Source organism: Gobio gobio, assembly GCF_949357685.1.
Source record: "Gobio gobio genome assembly, chromosome: 11".
NCBI classification, from domain to species: Eukaryota; Metazoa; Chordata; class Actinopteri; order Cypriniformes; family Gobionidae; genus Gobio; species Gobio gobio.
This window is the reverse complement of record NC_137104.1, coordinates 28,264,188-28,287,727: the sequence shown is the minus strand read 5'-3', so window position 1 is coordinate 28,287,727 and position 23,540 is coordinate 28,264,188. Positions and strand designations below refer to the sequence as shown.

General features: G+C 41.7%; 1 protein-coding gene across 4 annotated transcripts in view; it reads right to left on the bottom strand.

Moving 5' to 3' along the window:
• The window catches only part of ptprua (protein tyrosine phosphatase receptor type Ua), a 377,653-nt gene that overhangs the window by 36,226 nt on the left and 317,887 nt on the right, over positions 1–23,540 (bottom strand). Inside the window, exons 18-22 of one of the 4 annotated variants that reach the window (XM_079829338.1) lie at positions 16,335–16,407; positions 16,126–16,202; positions 12,852–12,869; positions 5,649–5,702; positions 5,397–5,433 (exon numbers count right to left, since the gene is read on the bottom strand). In XM_079829338.1, the coding sequence (XP_079685464.1) occupies positions 5,397–5,433; positions 5,649–5,702; positions 12,852–12,869; positions 16,126–16,202; positions 16,335–16,407 (259 nt within the window). The remainder of the gene's footprint in view (positions 1–5,396; positions 5,434–5,648; positions 5,703–12,851; positions 12,870–16,125; positions 16,203–16,334; positions 16,408–23,540) is intronic. The other 3 variants (XM_079829340.1, XM_079829339.1, XM_079829341.1) reach the window with 3 other exon arrangements.

Here is a 23,540-nt window from a genome sequence, read left to right as displayed (position 1 = left end):
TATGTCAGTTTTGTGGCATTTGTGCAACTAAATAATTGATCGCTTTAATTATTTTTTTTGTTTTGATAAATCCAGTTAACAATTTGTGTAGGCAGTGCACAGGCAGTGCTACAGCTGCATTTAGAGAGGCATTTTCATGACATGGTGGTCACCCACAGGTTTCAAACCTGCGTTCTGTTCTTTGTAATTGACTGGACATGCTAAGACGTAGGGCTACACCATCAGTTGTTGTGAATTAAATGGTACTGAAGTACTTTACAAATTTTATATCTTTCACACATAAGCCATGGTTTACGTCACATTATATGATGTTCTAATGTAAAATACCGGTAAATAAAACAAAACGTTTATCATTACAAGTGATAACATATGGGTTAACATACACATAACATATATAGGCATAACATACCCTCACTCCAAAGTCCAAATCATTTAGATGTAACGGTATTCAGAATAGAACAAGAATGAAAATACCTAGGCCTATAAAATAAACACAAATTATAGAGACTCATTATAAGCCTAAACAAAAAATATTAAAAGTGAAACTGATATATATGAAATTTCCATATTCACGATGTAACATTTGGTTGCTAAACTATTATTTATTATGTAAAGAAAGCGTTGTACTTCAATTGTGTCTTAAAATCCATGTAAAACAGCATCCTTCACATGGGCAAAAATGTGTTTGGAATAACACCATGGCCACACACACACTGCCCGCTACATCACATATTGAGGAACAGACTATTTAAATTGAGCCTTTTCCCAAAAATGTCAAATTTTTTCTTATTTTGTTTAAATATCTTTTTTTTTTTTGGGAAAAGATGGATCTCAAAATCATACAGCCACTGCTGGAGAGGGTTCAAATAAGCACAAGATGCTGGAAAACTGAAGAACTTGCAGGACCAACAGGATTTTTCTGAAGAACATTGGGCAGTTTAACTGCTCTGGACAAACAAGGGACTCAAGAACAACCATCACAAAAAAAATAAAAAATAATTATATATATATATATATATATATATATATATATATATATATATATATATATATATATATATATATATATATATATATATATATATATATATATATATATATATATATATATATATATATATATATATATATATATATATATATATATATATATATATATATATATATATACTGTATATATATAAAAACCAGCCGTGGATCATCCAGGTAACGACACAGTATCAAGGGTTCATAAACTTTTGAACGGGGTCATTTTTATAAATTCAGCTATTTTTTTTTTTGTCTATAAAAACTATATGTAAACTATATGTAAATATTGTTTATGTAAAATATCTTATTCAGGACAGTTCTAAATAAAAATAACAATAAAAATATAATAAAATAAAAAAAAATATTATACAAAATATAATAAAAATAATAATTATTTCGTTAAAATGATTCACATTTTCACAGATTCTGCAAGGGGATCACAAACTTTCAAGCACAACTATATTTCACACACACACACACACACACACACACACACACACACACACACACACACACACACACACACACACACACACACACACACACACACACACACACACACACACACACACACACACACACACACACACACACACACACACACACACACACACACACACACACACACACACACACACACACACACACACACACACACACACACAGGGATGCAGGCACGTGCAGAGGGGGGGGGGGGCTTTGGGTGCTCGACCCCCTGCCCTTTTTCAAAATGAACCAAAAGTGCCCCTCTCAGACAAATATCAATGATAATATCGTGGTCAATAAAACTAAATAAATGTGATTATTATAACATGACAATGTATACAATAGTAACGGACGGCTCAAAAATCGGACAATTTCTGTTGAGGCGTTGCCATAACGCGTTGCTATGGGTTGAGTGCGTTTTGATTGACAGCTGATTTTCCTCTGTTCGGAAACGGCTCTCGAGCCAAATATGGTCCTGACGTAAAGGAGAGTGTGTGGCCTCGCGGGAAAAAAGTAAACCAATATATTTTTTTTCATCCATAATCAGAGCTAATGTATTGATTTAATTACACATCTATATATTTTAAAGTATTACACAATGCCCGTTTGTTAGTGTATAATACGCCAACCAATCGTGATCTGGCAAAGGAAGTTCAAATTCCATTGGCGATGTGAAGCGGTAATTTTCTGTTCTTATTCATAAATCGGTTGAAAATTACATGGACAGACGAACTAACGTTTGTGGAACAATTTCCTGCGGTTTGTCTCATTTTATAAATTTTATCACTGACAAAATGGATTTTAACTGACAACAAACAAATCCCTGCACAAAACCACATCAGCAAAAGTCGCATTAATGGTAAGTAGCCTAGTGTTAAATTCACTTGTATTTATGTATATTGATACACCGTTTACTATTTCATGAAACTATCAAAGTTAACAAAACCCAAGTGCCACCGGCACCTACAGGTTACGTGAAAGGACTTTATTATATTAACGTTAACATTTTTTAATATTATGCAGCATTATGAAAGAAGTCTCTTATGTTCTTCAAGCCTGCATTTATTTGATAAAAAACAGCAATATTGTGAAATATATTAAAATAATGGTTTTCTATTTTAAAATAATTTAAAATATAATTTATTCCTGTGATCACAGCTGGATTTTCAGCATCATTACTCCACTCTTCAGTGTCAAATGATCATTCAGAAATCATTCTAATATGAGGATTTAATGTCAATGATGGAAACTGTGATACTCTTTTCAAGATTGTTGGATTAATAAAAAGTTAAAAAGAACATAATGTAATAATATTTCACAATATTAGGCTACTTTTTTTTCTGTATTTTTGATTAAATAAATGCAGGCTTGATGAGCATAAGGATATATATATATATATATATATATATATATATATATTGCCCCTTTTTTACATTTGAGCCCCTGCCCCAGATGAACTCTCTGCACGGCCCTGCAGGGATGTAGTGGAGGCTAAACGCACGTAAACGCCGTTTACGCACCTCCCAAAATTCGGAAATTGTGTTTACCCACCTCCAAAGTGCGTTTATCCACCTCTAAATTGAGTTTATCCACCTCTAAATAGCCTACAGTTCCTAAGCCATTTTAAATTAAGCTTATGTCGTTTTAGTTTCATATTGTTCATTTTCATTGGTTGTTTGTTGTACAGTTAGACGAAGTCTTTCATATTGCGCTGCAACTGTCAGTGAGTAGTGGGAAGTTCGGATCATTTTACTGACTCGGATCTTTGAGTCTCGTTCAGCAAAATGAACTAATCTTTTCTCTTTCCGTCTGTATGGGACTGACAGGAAGAACAAAAGACTCGGATCTCACCTGTCGATTCAGAATCAGAACCCATATGTTGCGTAATGTGCATGCGCGGTCAACACAAAATGAACAAATCACTCTCTGAGACAACTCGGAAGTCAACTTAAAGAGTCGTTCAAAATGAACGAATCATTCATGAACGACACGCAACCAAGTTTCAAACATGGATATCCGGCAATTTTTTAAGCGCCGTCAAGACAGCAGCCCTCCTCCTAATGCCAGCAAACGGGCTCGGCTACAAGCCCAAAGTGAGTGAGCTCGGAAAACAGTAATGTTACAAAATTTTATGTTTTTAGGGTTAAATTGGTTCACGGTTAGATTCATGCCACTGACTCAACAAGTCACCTCTTCCTTTTCCCATTAGCCAATGTAGGCCTACAAGTAAAATTCAGGATACATTATAATCAGATAAATAACTGGATGTAATTATATGCATTATCTGGTATTTAAACCACTGAAAGTTTGTGACACCAAGCTCCCTTTGCTAGTCAGCTAGCTAACGTTAGTTATTGTTATCACTACAGCCGTTCGCGGGTACGGTAAACGTTTCTATGGTAATAACAGCGAGTTGGACCAATCAGGCGTCGCTGTTAAGCTTAGGACTGTGGGTAGTGTAGTTTTTCTTACAGACCTCTAGCTACAGAAGCAGAAACTTTCGTTTCACAACTCGTGGTCAGTTTACCTCAGATGTTTTAGACATTATGGCTGATAATCTAAATCTTTATGGAGAAAAATCAATGGTAGTTTTACTTCCTGTTTACGTCTGTAGATTTCTCATAAATTCATCAAAAGTTTACATTCTAAATGCAATCGCAAGTGATCGGTGTCTGCACCCTCATCATCAACACAAAGCTCTCGCTCTTCTTCACCAAATTCATCCTTCTGTCGTTAATCTGCACCTGCCTCATTAGCAATTGGCATAAACTGTAATCGACAACTATTTTGATAATCGATTAGTCGGCTTGAGTAATTTTTTAAGACAAAAGTAAAATTCTTTGATTCCAGCTTGTTTAATGTGAATATGTTCTAGTGTGTTCTCTCATATGTGACAGTAAACTGAGTTATGGACAAAACGAGACATTTGAGGACGTCATCCTGGGCTTTTGGCAAACACTGATCCACATTTTTCTGACATATTATAGACCAAACAACTAATCGATTACTTGAGAAAATATTCAACAGACAACTATGAAAATAATCCCAAATCTAATCATTATGTACAAGTGCATTGCATTGGAACCCCTGGATATAAGCCTCCCCTCTCTATCTCTCTTAAATATATTTGTTCTCTCTGAGAACAATAGCTATCATCAGGATACACTATACACCGGTAGGCAGTGGCCCACCTTACCGTGACCACGATGCGGTCACCCAGAATTTATAGTTTACCCACCTCTTTTTTTTTTTACCACTACACCTCTGCACACACACACACACACACACACACACACACACACACACACACACACACACACACACACACACACACACACACACACACACACACACACACACACACACACACACACACACACACACACACACACACACACACACACACACACACACACACACACACACACACACACACACACACACACACACACACACACACACACACACACACACACACACACACACTGAATAATCTAAAGAACAATAGAACTAAGGTTCTTCATGGAACCGTGCATACTAATGAAAAAAAAACATTACTTTAAAAGAGTGTGGATAAAAAGGGTTGCAGAAATGAAAGTGAGAGGAATAAGATTCAATTCTATACTCTTATAAATTGTATCTGAATAAAACAAAAATAAACAACCTAATCAGTCACCCTCACAAAAGAAGAGACTGCAATGAGAAGGAAGTGCTGTTGTGTTTGGATGCCAAGAGAGAAATTAAGATCAAACAGCAAAAACAATATCTGCATATGAATCATTCAATCCTTTGTCGAAGAATTGGGGCACACAAATACATACTCACACTACACAATGCATATACACAAGTGATTTTAGAGTAGCAAGAGTATAAAGACTCACCTTGTGTTGCAATGAAATGATTGGAGCGCTGGTACCCCTGAGAGAGAGAGATGCATTATTATCAATCAATGTCACTGTATGTTTTAAATACACTTGAACAAAATGAATGTGTTATATTCTGACTTATTATCCCATTTAAGGGTGAAGTGAGTAACTTCTGTGCCACTTGCATCACCAAACAAAATTGCAAAAAGCAATGACCCCCCTGTCCTCCACAGGTCAGACAAACAGATAAAGCTTTCCCAAACTCACGCCATTGTTGTCTCCAAACTCACGCCATTGTTGCAGTTGATTCTGCACATTAAGCTGAGATAGGAGAAAGAAATGATTAAGCTATCCTGCTAAACGCTGTCCATACCATTACGAGCAAGTTACTCTACAGTTACTGAATATGTTAAATGTTATGTTTCTTCAATAAAATGAAACAAAGGAAAAAATGAATCGCACAGTGTAGAGATGGATGATAATATTTTCCAACCTCAAGGCCAAAATGTAATCTCTGACAGAAACACAAAGGCCCGGTTTCACAAACAGGGCTTAGATTAAGCCAGGATTAGGATTTAGTTCAATTAGGACATTTAAGTAACATTTATAAATATGCCTTAGAAAAAAAAACTTACTGGTGTGCATTTTGAGACAAAATAATGGCACTGAATTAAAATATGTCAGTGCAAGTTGCTTTCAGTTAAAACTGCTCAAACATGCATTTTAGTCTGGGACTAGGCTTAATCCTTGTCTGTGAAATTGGGGGGAAATCACGTAGATGAAAAAAAAAGTATAGAAGTATATAATGTATATAAAGTATGATGTTTTTAAGTGAGGCTGAGAATGTGACAGCAGAACATGCATCTCTGTATCTCAAAAATGAAAGTGTTTATTCTTGACATTTGATAAAACAAGCAAATATTCAAATATAGTATCTGTAGTGTGTCTATAGCCCTATTCGTACGGGATTAGTATTATCTGGGCACCTTGTGTGATTTAGAAATTACCCCCCACCCCCCACATCAGCATTTCGTGTGGCACATTCGCACAGGAAAAGTGAATTTGTGATTTTACTCACATTTACTGACTTATCTCCTGGATATGATGTCAAGACTTGGAAAGGTGTTGTTATATATAGCTATGATATATCATAAACAGCCAAACGAGTCGCAGCACAGATCAGCAGCAGAAGTCAGATTTCATTTATCACCCGCGCTGCTCCGCATCATTATGAATGCCTGTGCGGTCGTGCACATTTTACTTTTGGTTTAGCTATTTAAAAGCCCCCGCCGGTGATACCGGTATTACTGGTGTTGTCACAAATTGTATAGTTGTGTATAGCGATATGACCCAGCACCCAAAATACTATCAAAACGCTCCAACGCAAGCTCCATTCTTCGCGAAAAATGGTTAAAAAGGCACACAGGAAACAAAAACCTTGAAAAATTCTAAATGACCCCGCCAAATCCTGGGCAAATCACAGAGATGCAGATTCGCACGGGACTAATATTATCACAGGACTAAATATGCCAAAATATGGTAGGTCATTTGCGGGGGAATTTTTACTTTACAAATTACAGACATGGCCGGTTTGCGGTCAAACATGGAGGTCACCAGGTAATACTAATCCCGTGCGAATAAGGGTTTATGTGATAATAATCTGATATTGAGCTTTAAGAATAGAATTTATTAATGTACAGAAAATCCTAGAAAATGTTATCTTTGTTCAAACATATCACGTTTGTTCAAAAACGTTGCATTTACCTCTGAATAGCAATTCAATGTCCAAATAATCTGGTGCCTATTTTATTTTCTTATGGGAGCCAAAAAAAAAGAAAAAGAAAAGACAACCCTGCATAAACATTTTATCAGCCTTTGTCTTGCATACAGACTTGCCTATAGTGCCTAGAGATTTTCAAATCTGTCACTTATATGGTCCCATGACAGTTAGGATTCTGCCATAGAAGCTAGCTGCTTGTGTAGACAGCAGTTTTCGGAAAATAACTATTTTCCTGCCAGGGTTTTGCCAGAATAACACTGATTACCTCTTCATCACGGCACCTGTTAGTGGGTGGGATATATTAGGCAGCAAGTGAACATTTTGTGCTCAAAGTTTATGTGTTAGAAGCAGGAAAAATGGGCAAGCGTAAGGATTTGAGTGAGTTTGACAAGGGCCAGAGCATCTCTAAAACTGTGTGGGGTGTTTTTTTTATTTTAAATTGTATTATTTATTTTTTTTACCTTCATTTATATAGCGCTTTTTACAACACAGATTGCTTCAAAGCAGCTTTACAGTGATAATAGGAAATTCATTTTGATTTTGATGAAAAGTTGATGATTAATTTCTGTTGTAAAAACTGATTAGTCATTTAATTTGGTGTCATTTAAACAACACCATCTTCAATTACAACAAAAAAAACCCCAATGCATTCCGGACCCTATCCGCACGGCAACAGCGTTTGGTGGCCCGAGAATGCAAACCATGAAATAGGTTTGAAATAGTTTTGAAACTATACCATCATCCTCCCTGCGCAATCTCTAAAAAGGCGAATCCGTGTAAACGGCGACGGCCTATAGGCAAGCATGTTTGAAAACGTATGTGTGCATATGTGTTTTTATCTGTATAGAGGGGAAGGGAGGGTGCTCCCGGTCTGCAGTGGTCAGTCTCTATCAAAAGTTGTCCAAGGAAGGAATAGTGGTGAACCGGCGACAGGGTCATGGGCAGCCAAGGCTCATTGATGCACGTGGGGAGCGAAGGCTGGCCCGTGTGGTCCAATCAAACAGACAAGTGGGGAAAGCGCTGTCTTATAAATTACAGAAATTTCCATCAATGGTGAGGAAAGAGTTCATATTAATTAATGTACTTAATATTTAATATATTCAAAATTTCCATCAATGGTGAGGAAAGAGTTCATATTAATTAATGTACTTAATATTTAATATATTCATCTTCTATTCTTAAAACCTGTGTTCGGAAAGGTTTATGGTTCATTGTAGTGCTTGCAATGTTTTGCTGTTGTCAGAAAACAATAGATGATTTTTATTTAAGGAGCAGGGTGGCTTTATACAGTAAGTATAATGAACCTTTATCTGCTCTTGAAAAATGAATCTGCTCATTTGCCCACACTGCACCTCAGCGCCTGTGTGTGTGAATGTGCGGGTTGGTCTTTGCTTTTGGGGTTGGAACGCTTTTAGTCTTAAAGGTTATGCCCAAGTTGATTGTGCAATAGTCAAAGATTTTTGAGTGGCTATAAATCCAAAGTCTATGTGAGCCTCAATGCTATGGACCATGTAATGATATAAATTGGTAGAGATTTTGCAATACTGCTTATACTTTGACAGATGGTACTGCTTCAGGATATTTACACATGATATTGACAAGTAAATAATGAGGAATGGGAAAATACAAAGCTGGATGTTTCCCATCAAATCAAGACAAGAAATCATTTGTTATTAACGGGTGTTTGTGAAGCACAACAGCAATAGTTTAGTTGTATATGGTTGCCAAGCAATGTCACAACTTGCTCTATTAATAATGAAATGTGTTTGTGTCAAAAAGTTGTCTGTGTACAACTTTTAAATGGCTTCAAACACCGCTCATCTAATCAAAGTTGAAACGACATGTTTTTTTTTTTTTTACTGATTTTAAGTTTTAGTTTGTTTATTTGTTTTGTTTTGTTTTTAACTCATGTGTTACATAATATGAATATGTTTAATCTTCAAACTGAAGCCAGGCTTACCATTTATTATCATTACTGTATAATCTAATCTTTTGGTTTGTAGTTAAAAAAAGAGAAAATAATTTGTAAATTATTACTGTTTATACTACGGGGCCGTTGAATGCTTGAATCTGATTGGCTGATGAACGTTCTGAGGTGTGCAATTATTTTCTGGGAAACGCACAGCGAACGTAGTTCCAGGCAGCTCTCTTGACCGCATTACAGTTCCATATCACTTCGCATAGTTAACAGTAATAACAGAAATTACAGGACTAAAAAAAAACAACATGACAGACGATTTTCCTAAAATAAATCTTAATATTTATGGTGAATATAAAACGTTCAACAACTGGGCGGCAGCAGTATTAGACAGTCCAGATGAAAACCAACAAAAGGAGGCTGACATCAAAGGCAAGCTTTTCTGTCTCATTACTGCAATCACACGTGCTCGCACACGCACTACAGTTTGCACAAAAAGGTGTTGTCAGCGCTGCCCTGACAATTTTATCAGTTAGCCTATATAGTGTAGCAACTTAAAGGCTACACATGACATTTTTTCACTAGCGAGGAAATAACAGCGCTGTTTAGAGACGCACAGAGGTAGCCAATTCACACAAGCTCTCGATCTCTCTCTCTCTCTCTCTCTCTCTCTCTCTCTCTCTCTCTCTCTCTCTCTCTCTCTCTTTCTAATAACTTCATTAATAACTGCAGCAGAATGCTATCAACGGCTCAAGCCTCCGTTAACAGCTTTAAAATGACGTTTCGGAACTAGCAAAAGAGCCGTTGGATGAGACGCGGAAGAAATAGTCCTACTCACAATAGCGATTTAAGTACAAAAACCGGACGAATCCCTTTAAATATATCATCGGATCGATGTCTTGAGGTGTGGTAACCGTAGTATAAGCGTAATAATTGACTCCGGGCCGTTCAATTATTAGAATAATAATGACCATGGGTCCGCTTTGCGTCGTGACCGCATCACCACCTCGGGTGTGCATTATTATTCGAATAATTGAACGGCCCGTCGTCAATTATTCCTTACACATACAATTACCACACAATCTAAAATTGGCATTATGCTATTTTTTTATTTAAAAATCCATCTAAAATAACTATATCATGATCTAATACTTGTACTATGATATAAAATGATTAATTGATGTGACAAAGTGATTCATTTTGGTCTTCATTTCATAATACATTTTAGCCACGAGACCATCATGAGAACATCATGTCTCTCCTGGACAGCTCTCCATGGGAGATTCCCATCAGGAGGGATCTTCTATCTCAAGTAGGGGGAACCATTTATCACCCCCAATCGGAGATATGGATACTGTGGGTTTGGCCCCTGAGGGGAACCAACTCTTAAACTATGGTCTCTCAATCGAGGTTGTTGAGACTATTCTAAACTCCAGTGCTCTTAACTTTATGGTGCAGACATTGTCGGTTTTACCCAGTTAACTGCCCAGTTGGTTCAGTTTTGGAGTTCTTTCAGGATCACTTTTCTGCTGGGTTATCCCACTCCACTTTAAGTTTAACTAAAAGTTTATGTGGTGACCATTGCTGCTTTAGGTGTTGATTCATTGTGGAGACACCCTCTGGTGTCCCGTTTGCTACATGGTGCTATGAGGCTGAGGCCCGCAAGTTATTCAAGAGTTCCGGCCTTTGGCCATTGTTTTGGAGGATTGTTCTATGGCACCCTATGAGCCTAGCGGCGACTCCTGCCTAGAGTCTGCTCCTGACATGTTGAAAGCTTTTCTTCATCCTAGTCCGGGTTATGTGCCTAAGTACCTACTAATGTAGCACACTCTATTGTTCTGCAGGCCTTTTGCCTTTCTCCCTTTCAGACGGCATACCAAGAGAAGCTCAATTTGCATTGCCAAGTTAGGGCTCTTAATTGTTACGTCCACCGATCTTCTCAGTGACGTAAATCTGATCAATTGTTGGCTGCTTTGGTTCAACCAGATGGAGTTTTTTGGCATCTTAGCAAATAATAAGCAAGTGGATCATAGAGGGTATTTCTGTGGCTCACAAGGGGCATGGTCTTCCTTCGGCCTCTAGACATTAGAGCCCACTCTACAAGGATTATGGCTGCCTCTAAGGCATTGTTCCATTCAGGAGGTTTGTGATGCAGCAGGCTTGGCCTCACCACAGATTTTATAGCCTGGATATAGATCCTGGAGTCCACTAAGTTTGTGCTCACTATGATTTACACATAGTCAGGCATTTGTTCAATATGGCATAGTGGGTACAAACATTCCCATAGCATCAACATTCTGATGCAGCGTTCAGTTCCCTTAAAAGGGAATGTCTTGGTTACACCTGTTATGGGTATCCTTTATAGGTTCCACAATATGCTGTCATCTGTCAAAGGACGATATCTCGCCAATGAGATTGGAGTGAGTTCACATGTTCTTCAGATGCAGTAACGCAGAAATGTTCCCCATAGAGTCAACATTCTGATGCAGTGTCTCGTTCCCTTCTCTGGGAACCAGGGTTATAGTCGTAACCGAGAAGTTTTACAATGGGCACTGATTTGATAGAAACGAAAAGGCCTGCACATTAGTGTTTACACTTTAACTGAACACTTAAAATGTTCATACTAAAGAAACCCATGGTCAGATTGAAACAATCATCTGGTGCAATGCAGACAATTTGACAGATTAATCTGTTCAACCCCAAGAAACAAAGAAAATGAATGGCAGCAAAAGCTGTAGAACATTTCAAGGACAAAACAACAAGAAAAAAGAGAGAACACAAAACTCTTAAAGAAGAAAAAATATATAAAAAAATATGTTGAGAAATGTCAGACCTCCTAGCTGTATTCCATTTACAGCCTTTAGATAAAGCTGGAATGCTGAATATTTAAAATAAAAAAATATATATATCTTTTTTTACTGAATTTCCTTGATTTCTCTTTACTTTTGTTTGCCCAGAAGTAAAAATCACATAAAGAAACTGAATCTGTGAATAACAAAGCAAGTGGATTTGATTAAGCTCTTATGAAGGTAAAACAAGAAGAACAAAAAAGACAGGATTTCTACATCATAGAGTAATCTGTACTGAAACAAATGTATGTATGTATGTTTGTATGCATTTATTTTGCATAATATATAAATTGTTTTATCTGCTACAGATCCATGTTTATGTCTTCTAAAAGTCCAGTATGAAAACATTTTTATTTTATTTTATCTTCTCTTGAAGAAAAACATTTCAGGCTTGCCTATATGTGATTATGTTTTTTTATATACATGTCTTTTAACATTTTATCCCCTTTTTCAATGTATTTTATTTGTATAATCTTGTAAAGTGCTTTGAGATGCAACTTTTAAAGGCGCTATATAAAAAACAGTTTATTATTATTAGTCCAAGACAAGGTTTATTCTAGATATCAGAAGCCATGAGAGTGATTTTAAAGACCCCACGAAATAAAAAGTGGTTTTATTTAATTTCTGTTAGGTTTGAGATCATATGCATAAGTTTTACTTTTTGTTTCAATCAGAAATGTCAACACAGAAACAAACAAAAAAAAGCTTTTAAGCTTTTGTTTAAAGCTTAAGCTTGTAAGGCAGTGCATTACAAGGGGTGATGCAATGAGATCAAATAAAGCTACAATAAACATAAGTAAAAGTAAAAAGTAACATAGACAGAAAAGGGCTTAGCAAGAAAAGGTCTGAGCACAGAGCCATGATAGTAGAATAAATGAGTCATGGACAGATGCTAGGAAGACAGGAAAAAGACAAGTACTTACTTCCCTGTTTATCCGAATCTAAGAGATCCCAGACACAGAGAAAGAGAAATGGGTGAGAGAAGAGAGAAAGAGAAACAGGCTAATTAAGATGATTAGAGAAAAAAGGAAAGAGTAAAGATTCCATACTGACCACCTGCAGTGAGGAAATCACTTTAAACTAACTGCAAATTTACGTTCAGATAAGTATTGTCCCAGAAAAAAAAAAACTCCTTAAGTAGTCTCTTGTTCAGCTCTTTAATGTTTAAATGAAAATGTAAAAAGTTATTTTGTCATTTACTATATCATATTCAAATTTCATGCAGACTAAGCGTGGGAATGTTTAGGAAGCTAAAGTCCAGCTAGACACTGCCAGTCCAAATCTGATTATTTATGTATCTGATTGGAATCTGATCTTAAATGATTGACTTCCACACTGTTCATCGCAACAGTTCAGATCTGATGTGTGTGTCCATGCAGCTCTTTCATTTTCTGGAATATCTGCATTGGTTTCTATGGCAACAATGTTGTGTTGATAGGCATAAGCCAAAAACAGCAACAACAACCGCAACATAGAGGGGTTTGCAATACAGATGTTGTCTAATTTCAAACATGATGTTGTGCAGCTGCCGCGTGCTGGACTACTGCGTCTTCTGAGGCAGCGGTAGAACCGTAAGAGGCTGGTACGTGCGCTTTATATGGCGTGAGAAAGTCACATAAACAACGTGGAATCTGATCAGAGTGGACAGACTGAAACAGATTTACAGAAATGCTAAATTTTTAATACGATATCAAACCACATACGTATGTGATTTTTTGCAGTTGGCACTTGCTAAATCTGATCGGATTTTAATTGGATATGCAAAAAAATCGGATTTGAACGGACAGTCTGACTGTAGCCTTTGAAATATAAAATTTTTATTCAGGGACTCAGTCCAATTTTAAAACTATTCTCAATGCTTCTAAACTTTTAGAAGCACGGGTACAAATATTTGATGAATTAAGGTGGCTTTCATTGAATTTCTTCCACATTTAAGACGTCTGCTATGCAGTGAAATGCAGTGTCACACCAGAGCCACATACAATTTTGATACTGTCATTTAACATACACTGTTTTCTGTAGCCATTAGGGATGTAATGACACATCGAATATTAAGATATTGCGATATAAAAAAGTGGCGATTTGTATCGTTGATGAAAACTATATGATTCGCGATACAGAGTTTGTTTTATCCAAGGCTCAGCTTACTGTATTTATAAGGTATAATTCACTCAAAAAATTTTATTCTGTCATAATGTACTCACCCTCATGTCATGATTTTCATTTAACTTCAAAACACAAATGAAGATATTTTTCAAGAAACCAGAGAAAGATTTCTGTCCCTCAATTTAAAGTCCATTCCCCTCAAACTTAAAAGATCCAAAAAATGTCAAAGGCATCGTAAAAAAAATCAATCGAGTGATCTAATTCAAATGACACGATGGCTTTTTATGATGAACAGATTTACAACGATGCACATAGGCCTACTGCAGTAAACACGGACGTTCAAATGATTGCGTGATGCGCAAAAATAAGTGAGTGAATAAATGGTGAACTAACCATTTACAGTTTGGGAATAGTCATTTTGACACGCTTTCTTGCGATTAGAACTGTGACTGATCGCATTGATTATCTGAAGCACACGTGCTACCAGAATGACACTCCTCAAAGTGAAAGCGCTAACATCATTTAAATAACCATATCACATTTAGTTTTAGTAGTATGATTATTCAAAGTGTTTTAGATGGTTTATTCTTATATGTATAGTGCATTAATAGCAGGAGAAGCGGAATATAGCAAGCACCGGGAGAGTATGTTTGCACGCAGTGCGAGTACTGCATGAGAAAAAAAAATTGGTTACGGCATTTCAGTGACATTACTACATTAAACTACTATATATAATGTTAAATATCATGTATAGTAATACAGTGGGGGAATATTTGTGTGTCCTGATAGTATCGAATCGTGACACAAGTGTATTGTTACACCCTAGTAGCCATATATGACAAAACTGACTTTTGAACAAGTGACACAGTGTATAGTATCTTGCATTTGTGATTTCTGTGCACTGAAAAAAGGTAACCTAAAATGTGGTTAAATCTAAAAAAAAAAAAAAATTATATTTAGCATTACAGAATCAATCCAAATATATTAAAGGTTACACAAAGAAAACTAAATTTAAAGGTAAGATCAGGTAGACTAAATAAAAATAAAAAACTATTTGCACCTCACTTCTAATGTTTTATTTATATGACAGCAGAGAAAATCACTTCAAAAGAGAAGTTTACACTGTGCTCTTTTGTCTTCTGTATTGTCTTATTTTGGTATGTCAATTTAGCTTGCATCAAATCATCAAAAGTGATTTGCATTCAAAAATCAAAAAGTCAATCCACTATTTTTGGTAATCATATAGGAGAATTGATTTTTTGATTCTTGAGTGTAAATCACTATTGAGGACTAGAGCAAATCAAGATCTGTTTTTTATAAAAGTGGAGTGATGAGGTTTTAGTATACAAACGTCCATTTTTTCATCTCCCAAAACCTGACTCAAGTACAACCCAACCAGAAAGAGAAATTCAGGTCTGTTCATTTTGCAAGTGCTGATCATAACAAAAGTGGCTTCAGCTTTGAATAGAAATAAATGCAATTCCAAACATAACAAAAATGCACAGCCTTAAAAAACTGACAGAACACCTAAACGTTAGTCCTGATATCTTTAGACTCTTTCAAACTGCAGAGGTTTTGATTGCTCAATTCCACTGGATAACCTTCCTACTAAAATACGGAAAAAAAGAAAGAAAAAAAAATTGATTTACTGAGATTCCAGCACAGATAGTTATAAAATTGATACTTCTTATGTGGTACAGGAACATGTTTTTGTTTGAACATGTGTTTGAAAGTCTTTATCTATCAAATGGTTAAGATTAGAGCAATTGTCTGCCTGACAGGAAACTTATGTTTAAGATTTGTGCTAACAAAAGAAAAGACACATCTGCACTAAAATCAGATGTTTGACAGGTTGTTAGGGAGGCAGAACAATGCAGTCATATGGGATCGTAACCAATAGCTGAAAAACTGAAATAAAACAGCAAGTGACAAAGAAAATTTGTCAATGTGCAAAGCTCTCAGCGAGAAAACAAATTACAATATAAACATGTTATGTGTAACCTTTGTTTAATGGAATGAGGAGTGAGAGAAACACATGTATAGAGATGGAGGTGTGAACAAAAGTGCTAAGTGAAAAGCAGGAAAACTTACATCAATGTAGTTTGCATTGACATAGTCCGAGTTAGGATCAGCCAGGAGGGAATGCATTTTGACACGGTGGCGGTCTTCTGTTTGGGATAAAAAACATTAGAACAATGCTAGTCAGTAATAATATTAATACTAATAATAACAATAACGTGCTACTGTATATGCTATAACTATAACATCCAACTATAATCATTACTGTGAATAACACTTACGACCCAAAAGAGTGTCGTGTCGGCCCTTGGTCTTGTCCTTCTTTTCGTTTATGTCCCAGCCATCGAAAAAACTCTACAGACACAAGCAGAGATATACAAATTAATATAGTGTGTTTGACATCACATCATCTGTACAGCCTACTACCAATAGAAATATATATATTTGTTTTTAAAGAAATACATAATTTATACAGCAATTAAGAATTAAATTGATCAAAATTGACATTAAAGACGTATCATTTTACAACAGATTTCTATTTCAAATAAACATTGCTCTTCTGAACTTTGTATGTGTGTGTGACCCATGTTGGCAAAATGAGTTGCAATGAGCAAATTTTCAAAAGTGAGTTATTGTTATTTTCACATTCTCTATTTAAATGATGTATGATTTGTTGGAATCGGACAAAAAATTACTGAGCTACACCTGTTTGAAGTCAATAGAGTCAGCAAAGTCAATTTTGAGAAGAAAACAATTTTTCTGAAGGGTCCAAAACAAAATCCCCTAGGAACCATACCTTAAAATCCCTTGTAATAACACCAGATTTGACACACACCAAGTTAAAACAAAATATCTATAGGAAAATATATATTCAACTTTTTTTCCCCCATGATACCACAATTGTTTGATAAACATTAATGAAACAGACAACCTATATTAGACCTACCGTACCGCACGGATCTAATAAAATGTTACACATCAAATGTTTTTCCCCAACAGTTAACCAAACGTTCACTTACATAACAGATAATGTGAATACTCGTCAAGAAATTTTTCAAGACATTTTGAAATACTGTAATTACGTGTATTATCGGGATCACGCGCTGTCTGAGGCGTCTTTGTGCGCACGTCTGATCTATCAGTCAGCGTGAATTTGTTTGAAAATCACATTTCATTGGTTCAGACTCATTCCATCAAGAATTTGCGATGAATATTCATAAAGTTGGAATGCGATACCAAAAACGATACCAAACTTGTGCCAGTGGTCGAGAAGCAAGCAGAGGAGAAAAACTGCATTTTTCATGAACAAGGGTTTGGTACACCTCTCAGAAAATGTACAAATAAAGATACTTTTAGATGTTTAATTGCTATTTGGAGCATAGAGACAGAGCGTATTTAGGCCACGCCCACACCGGGGGGGGGGGGGTAAACAATCCAACGCTCTCCATTGACTTTGCATTGCGGGAGGCTGCCTCATTGTCATTTCGGACTTATAACAAAAAACAGAACAATGTCTAAAAGCTGATATGTGACAAGGTGTACAGCAAACAAGCTAAAAAACACAGAAATAAGTTTTTATAAGCTGTCGACCCAAAAAAACGAGCGTTTAAGAAGATAAAAGTGGATACAGGCAATACGAAGTGACGCTTCAGCAGGATGAATGGGTACATTTTGGGATCCTGACACTCAGTATGTCTCAGTATGTGTATGTGTGCAGTAAACATTTTGTCACTGTTAAGTCAAATATCCAAATGTCCGTTTTATATATGATATTTCCTGTCGTTGATTACATTCCGCTCTAGTCGCCGTAGTTATCAGTGTAATATGACCTGTAGCGCTAAGGCCTGAATCCACTTTTTTGTCCTTAAACGCTAGTTCCCATTCAGTCGGTCACGTTCGACGTACGTCGGACGTACCGACGAATTGGGATCACTTCTGGGAGCCCCTATCAGCTTCGAGCTATCTAGAACCGGCCAATGAACAATTGGCGTGCGAGATTTGCATCTCGCGCTCCGCCCCGCGCCGCAGGTATAAACAGGAAGCGAGAGCGAATGCACGCTGTCATTCACTTCGGAGCCACACAGGCATATGAAGGACTCACTCTTCTTCACAGTCGAGTATTTTCGCTGCTATCAAGCAAGAGAGACGAAAGAACCGGAGAATCCAGGAAACGCGTGTTGGAGAGACGGCACATTTCAGTGGGATCCGCGCTGACTCATCGGCTGCCTCTGCAAGCAGAGAAAAACTGCTGTTTTAACAGCAACAGCAAAATCTGTTGGTCTGGTTGGGCGTTTTCCTGCTGAGTACAGGCACGGGCTGCACAACAATCCCGTGCGCTGTCGCGTTTCCCCCTGAGTGCCGTCGCGATGCAACTGTGTCCGGCGACCGCCTCTAACTGGCGCGGTGACCCACGTCTCCCGTCCCGGGCCTGTAAGTTCTCTTCCAGTCTGACTGGGAAGGCTTACAAGCCCTGCGGGCAGGCTGCGTCCGCCTTGCATGGCATGGCGCTGCTTCAGGTCCACCAGGCCCAAGCGCTCCTTGACATGCACGAGGGTAGGCCTGACCCAGAGCTCCTCCGGGAGCTCCGGACGGCGACGGACCTCGCCCTCCGGGCGACGAAAGTCACCGCCCGTTCCATCGGTCAGGCGATGTCCACGCTTGTGGTCCAGGAGCGTCATCTCTGGCTTAACCTGGCTGACATGAGGGAGACCGATAAATATCGGTTCCTGGACTCCCCCATCTCGTCAGCTGGGTTATTCGGCGACGCGGTCGAGAGCTTCGCCCAACAGTTCTCGGCCGCCCAGAAGCAGACGGAGGCGATCAAGCACATCCTGCCCCGGCGGCCCGCTGCTGCCTCCACCCCGCCGCCGGCGGCAGCGCCTCCGACTACTCGTCGCCGAGGACGTCCACCCGCCGCCGCCTCCGCCCCCGCCAAGGCACCGCAGCAGCCTTCCACCAGCCGACGGCGTGGGGCCGGCCGTGGGAAGGATGTCCAGCCCGCTCAGGCCGCTGCCAAGCCAGGTGGCAAGCGTCGTCGCAAGCGACCCTGAGACGGGCCGCCCAGAGATGGAGGAGACTGCTCTGAGGGAGATGGCTGCAGCACCACTCCTTCCCCCGGAGGAGGGCCGGGGGAAAATCTTTTGTTTTTCTATTCCGCCGCTGGCCCCAGTGTCAGCGGCACCCAAAACATCAATAAAAGAGCGGTTTCCAATATCTCTGGGTTCCAAGAGAGCGCGCTTGGCGGTGGTCGACGCTCCCATGCCTCGCCACCCTCAAGTACCTCTCCCTTCGCCAGCAGGGGACACCGGCTGTCGGGACGCACACAAGCGGCCTCCCCACACTCGCACGTCCCCTCCGCGGATGCAGGTAAGTGTTGCACAGCACACTCAGATCCCGCTGCGGGCCGCTCCCAAGCCGTCCGAGCCGGATCCCTGCGTTCCGCCTCGCTGCCCCGCTGCGGGTACGTCTGTGGTGCCGATGGTCCCCCTTGCTCGGAGTCTGGGAGCCTGGCTAGCGCTTCCCAGCCCGTCTCGGTGGCTCATCCGTACCATCAGACTCGGCTATGCGATTCAGTTCGCCCGGCGTCCCCCCAAGTTCAGGGGCGTTCACTTCACGACTGTAGTGGAGGCGAACGCCCCCGTGCTCAGGGCGGAGATCGCTGTCCTACTGGCGAAGGACGCGATAGAGCCGGTCCCTCAAGCCGATATGAGGTCCGGGTTCTACAGCCCGTACTTCATTGTACCCAAGAAAGGCTGCGGGTTACGACCGATCTTGGACCTGCGATTCCTGAACCGGTCCCTTCACAGGCTGCCGTTCACGATGTTAACGCAGAAGCGCATCTTCAGGTGCATCCGTCCCCGAGATTGGTTTGCAGCGATCGACCTGAAGGACGCGTACTTTCATGTCTCGATTCTCCCTCGACACCGGCCCTTTCTGCGCTTCGCGTTCGAGGGACGGGCATATCAGTACCGCGTCTTACCCTTCGGCCTGTCCCTGTCGCCCCGCGTCTTTACGAAGGTTGCGGAGGCGGCCATTGCTCCCATGAGAGAGCATGGCGTTCGCATCCTCAACTACCTCGACGACTGGCTGATTCTTGCCCAGTCGCGAGAGCAGTTGTGCGAACACAGGGACAAGGTGCTCAGTCACCTCAGCCAGTTGGGACTTCGGGTCAACTGGGAGAAGAGCAAACTCTGCCCCACGCAGAGGATCTCTTTTCTCGGTATGGAGATAGACTCGGTCGCCATGACTGCGCGCCTCACCGAGGAGCGCGTCCAGTCGGTGTTGAACTGCCTGAATTCGTTCAAAGGCAGGACAGCGGTTCCACTGAAACATTTTCAGAGGCTCCTGGGGCATATGGCATCCGCAGCCGCAGTAACGCCGCTCGGATTGCTTCATATGAGACCGCTTCAACGCTGGCTACACGATCGAGTCCCGAGATGGGCGTGGCACAGCGGTTCCCTCCGCGTCCAAGTGACTCCGAGGTGCCGCCAAACCTTCGGCCCGTGGTCGGACCCTCTGTTTCTCCGGGCGGGAGTTCCCCTAGAACAAGTGTCCAGGCACTCCGTTGTCTCCACGGATGCCTCATCCACGGGTTGGGGTGCCACGTACAACGGGCTTGCAGTTTCGGGTCTGTGGACGGGGCCTCAACTGCAATGGCATATCAATTGCCTCGAGTTGTTAGCAGTTCGTCTTGCACTCAGCCGCTTCAAAGTGCCGCTCAGAGGCAAGCACGTTCTGGTCCGGACGGACAACACTGCGGCCGTAGCGTACATCAACAAACAGGGTGGTCTACGCTCCCGTCGCATGTCGCAACTCGCCCGCCATCTCCTCTTATGGAGTCAGAAGCATCTGAGGTCGCTTCGTGCCGTTCACATTCCGGGCCTGCTCAATCGTGCGGCCGACGAGCTGTCACGTCAGCAGGTACTTCCGGGAGAATGGCGACTCCATCCCCAGGCGGTCCAGCTAATCTGGAGTCGTTTCGGGGCCGCACAGGTAGACCTGTTTGCCTCCCCAGAGACGACCCACTGTCAGTGGTTTTATTCCTTGACCGAGGGGACCCTCGGGTCGGATGCCCTGGCCCACAGCTGGCCCCGGGAAGAACGCAAGTATGCGTTTCCCCCAGTGAGCCTTCTTGCGCAGACTCTGTGCAAAGTCAGGGAGGACGAGGAGCAGGTCCTGTTGGTCGCTCCGTATTGGCCCAACCGGACTTGGTTCCCGGAACTAGTGCTCCTTGCGACAGCACCTCCCTGGCCCATTCCTCTGAGACAGGACCTCCTGACTCAGAGACGGGGCACCCTATGGCACCCGCGTCCAGACCTCTGGAAACTCCATGTTTGGTCCCTGGACGGGACGCGGAGGTTCTAGGTGACCTACCGCAAGCGGTAGTTGACACCATTACTTCCGCTAGAGCCCCCTCTACGAGGCGCCTCTATGCGTTGAAGTGGAACCTGTTCGTCGACTGGTGCTCTTCTCGCCGAGAAGACCCCCGAAGATGTTCGGTCGCATCTGTGCTTACCTTTCTACAGGATGGGTTGGAGCGAAGGCTGTCTCCCTCCACCCTCAAAGTCTATGTCGCCGCTATCGCCGCTAATCATGAGCTCGTAGATGCAAAATCTCTAGGTAAGCACGATCTGATCGTCAGGTTCCTTAGGGGAGCGAGGAGATTAAATCCACCTCGTCCTCCCTCCATACCCTCTTGGGACTTAACTCTGGTGCTAACTGCGCTACAGAGAGAACCCTTTGAGCCTCTGCAGTCAGCTGAGTTGAAAGTTCTGTCGTTAAAGACAATACTCCTGACTGCGTTGGCCTCCATCAAGAGGGTAGGGGACCTGCAGGCATTTTCGGTCGACGAATCGTGCCTGGAATTCGGGCCCGGTAACTCTCATGTGATCATGAGACCCCGGCCTGGATACGTGCCCAAGGTTCCCACTACTCCCTTCCGGGACCAAGTGGTGAGCCTGCAAGCGCTGCCTTCGGAGGAGGCAGACCCAGCCCTAGCTTTTCTCTGTCCCGTCCGTGCTCTCCGGACTTACGTGGATAGAACGCAAAGCTTCAGGACCTCAGAACAGCTCTTCGTCTGTTACGGAGGACAGCAGAAGGGAAAGGCTGTCTCCAAGCAGAGGATGGCCCACTGGATAGTGGATGCCATCGTCTTGGCTTATCAGTCCCAAGACGTGCCCTGCCCGCTCGGGTTAAGAGCCCACTCCACTAGGGGTGTTGCCTCTTCCTGGGCGCTGGCTCGTGGCGCCTCGCTGACAGATATTTGTAGAGCTGCGGGCTGGGCGACACCTAACACGTTCGCTAGATTCTATAGCCTCCGTGTAGAGCCGGTGTCTTCCTGTGTGCTCACTTCCCATAGTCAGTAACACCGAAGTACCCGTTCTAGTGTCGGCTTGCTGCGCCATTCCCTCCCCTATGGTACGGATGCGTGCGCTTTTCTGCTCCAGTCGAGTTCCCCGGAACGGCGAACCCTGTTGAGTCCTCCGCAACCCGCGGCAGTCGGACGTGGCGGAGCGTTCGACGCCAGGTCTAACACTCGTATGTATTGGTGGAACTTGTGTTAGGCTGGGTTCCGTATGTAGTGACCCCCACGGCGGTCCCATATGTGTATTCTTCCACGGTACGGCTCCCTACGGCGAGCCCGTGTCTTTCCCTCGGCAGAGCTCCTCTGCCGTCTCAGGTACGTGTTGTCTCCCTCCTAATTGGCCGGGGCCACCCCTGAGACTTCCGTATGTTGTGCTGCCCACGGCCAGCCCATACGTGTATTCTCCACATGTTAACTCCCTCTGGGCATGATGTGGCTTCCGCAGCTGCCTTCACAGGCACGCTTTCCCAGCGTTATCCAATACAGTCAGCTGAATGGGTCTTGCGGAACAGCAGCTTTGGCTCTCCTTGCGTGAACCTACCCGCCCGCATCAGATCGGGGTCTGTGGGGCTCTCGCTGGGCGCTGGAAGTGGTAGTAACTATGGCGTTTTCCATAGGGGATCCCAATTCGTCGGTACGTCCGACGTACGTCGAACGTGACCGACTGAATGGGAACGTCTCGGTTACGTATGGTAACCCTCGTTCCCTGAAGGAGGGAACGGAGACGTACGTCCCGTCGCCACAGTTGCTGTACCATCACTGCAGGTCGAGCCACTACGTGTGGCTCCTCAGTGAAAAACAGCGTGCATTCGCTCTCGCTTCCTGTTTATACCCGCGGCGCGGGGCGGAGCGGAGCGGAGCGCGAGATGCAAATCTCGCACGCCAATTGTTCATTGGCCGGTTCTAGATAGCTCGAAGCTGATAGGGGCTCCCAGAAGTGATCCCAATTCGTCGGTACGTCCGACGTACGTCTCCGTTCCCTCCTTCAGGGAACGAGGGTTACCATACGTAACCGAGACGTTTTTTGGGTCAACAGCTTATAAAAACGTCTGGGTTTTTGATTCTGGGTTTTGTTTAGCTTGTTTGCAGTTCACTTTGTCACATATCAGCTTTTATACATTGT